The sequence below is a fragment of the Nicotiana attenuata genome, unplaced genomic scaffold (assembly GCF_001879085.1).
Source record: "Nicotiana attenuata strain UT unplaced genomic scaffold, NIATTr2, whole genome shotgun sequence".
In the NCBI taxonomy this organism is placed as follows: domain Eukaryota; kingdom Viridiplantae; phylum Streptophyta; class Magnoliopsida; order Solanales; family Solanaceae; genus Nicotiana; species Nicotiana attenuata.
Genome location: NW_017670315.1, coordinates 669,625 through 670,789, shown reverse-complemented (window position 1 = coordinate 670,789; position 1,165 = coordinate 669,625). Strand labels below are relative to the sequence as shown.

The 1,165-nt window shown below is 40.7% G+C and overlaps 1 protein-coding gene across 1 annotated transcript in view; it reads right to left on the bottom strand.

The window, feature by feature from the left end:
• Positions 1 to 406: 406 nt before the first annotated feature.
• The window catches only part of LOC109237707, a 9,124-nt gene continuing 8,365 nt past the window's right edge, over positions 407 to 1,165 (bottom strand). Inside the window, exon 3 of the mRNA XM_019404049.1 lies at positions 407 to 529. Within this exon, the coding sequence (XP_019259594.1) occupies positions 407 to 529 (123 nt within the window). The remainder of the gene's footprint in view (positions 530 to 1,165) is intronic.

Here is a 1,165-nt window from a genome sequence, read left to right as displayed (position 1 = left end):
CATGGCAGCTACCTCGAAAATCTCTGAATGACTGAACAACTCTGAAAATCAGCAACCACCGTGCCCAGAAATACCTAGATCTGCAGACGAAGTGCAGGGTGTAGCGTGAGTATAACCAACTGAATAAGTAACAAATCTAAACTTTGGACTGAAAGTAGTGACGAGTCTCACAGGTACAGTCAATTACAGAGCTACAGTACATAAAATGTAAACATGTTTTCAGTCTAACAGTTAATGCTCAAACAGGTAAGTCATGTCAGGTACAACTGAAATAAGAAATGATACGCCTCGATATCTACATGTCAGTTATGCATATCGTATGTGATGCAACGCAATATAAGCCTCGCGTATTCACACTATCGGAATACTTAACCTGACTACCTCAAATCTCACTCATCGCACTCAATCACTCAGCACTGTACAAGGCAGTTCCAGCCCAGGGCAGATCCAGCTCAAATGCAAATAAATCCAGGGCAGATCCAACCCAATGTAAATAATCTAGGGCAGATCTTGCCCAATGCAAATAAATCTAGGGAAGATCCAGCCCAATGCAAATGAATCAATAGCATTTGCGTTCACTGTGGATGTGTAGACTCCTGAGGAGCAGATCTAGCCCAAGCGCTGTAATAACCCAAATCCTGGCATGAATCAATAAAGCTTGATGCGGCGTGCATCTCGATCATTAAATATAACTCACAACAGGCCATCGGCCTCACTCAATCATCAATCTTTCCCCGGCTCACAACACTCATGCTAAGCAGCTGTAATCAATGATATAAAAACACTAAGTTCTTAATCAAAAGTCAAAAAGTCAACTCCAAAGTCAACCCCCGGGCACACGTCTCGAAATCTGATAAAAGTTACAAAATTACGAACACCCATTCAACCACGAGTCCAACCATAACAAATTTACCAAATTCTGATGCCGAATCGTCACTCAAATCCCCAAACTCCCTAGCATCAAACTCCTAAAACTTACCACCTAAAAAACTAACACAAACTAAGGTGGAAAATTCAATAGGGAAACAATATTATTGATTAAAAATAGATCACAAGTGACTTACCTCAAAGAAACTCTTCAAATCCCTCTCAAAAACCGACATTAGCGCGAGCTTGAAATAACCAAAAACTAGATTAAAACCTTACGGTAGCCCTTCCGAATTTA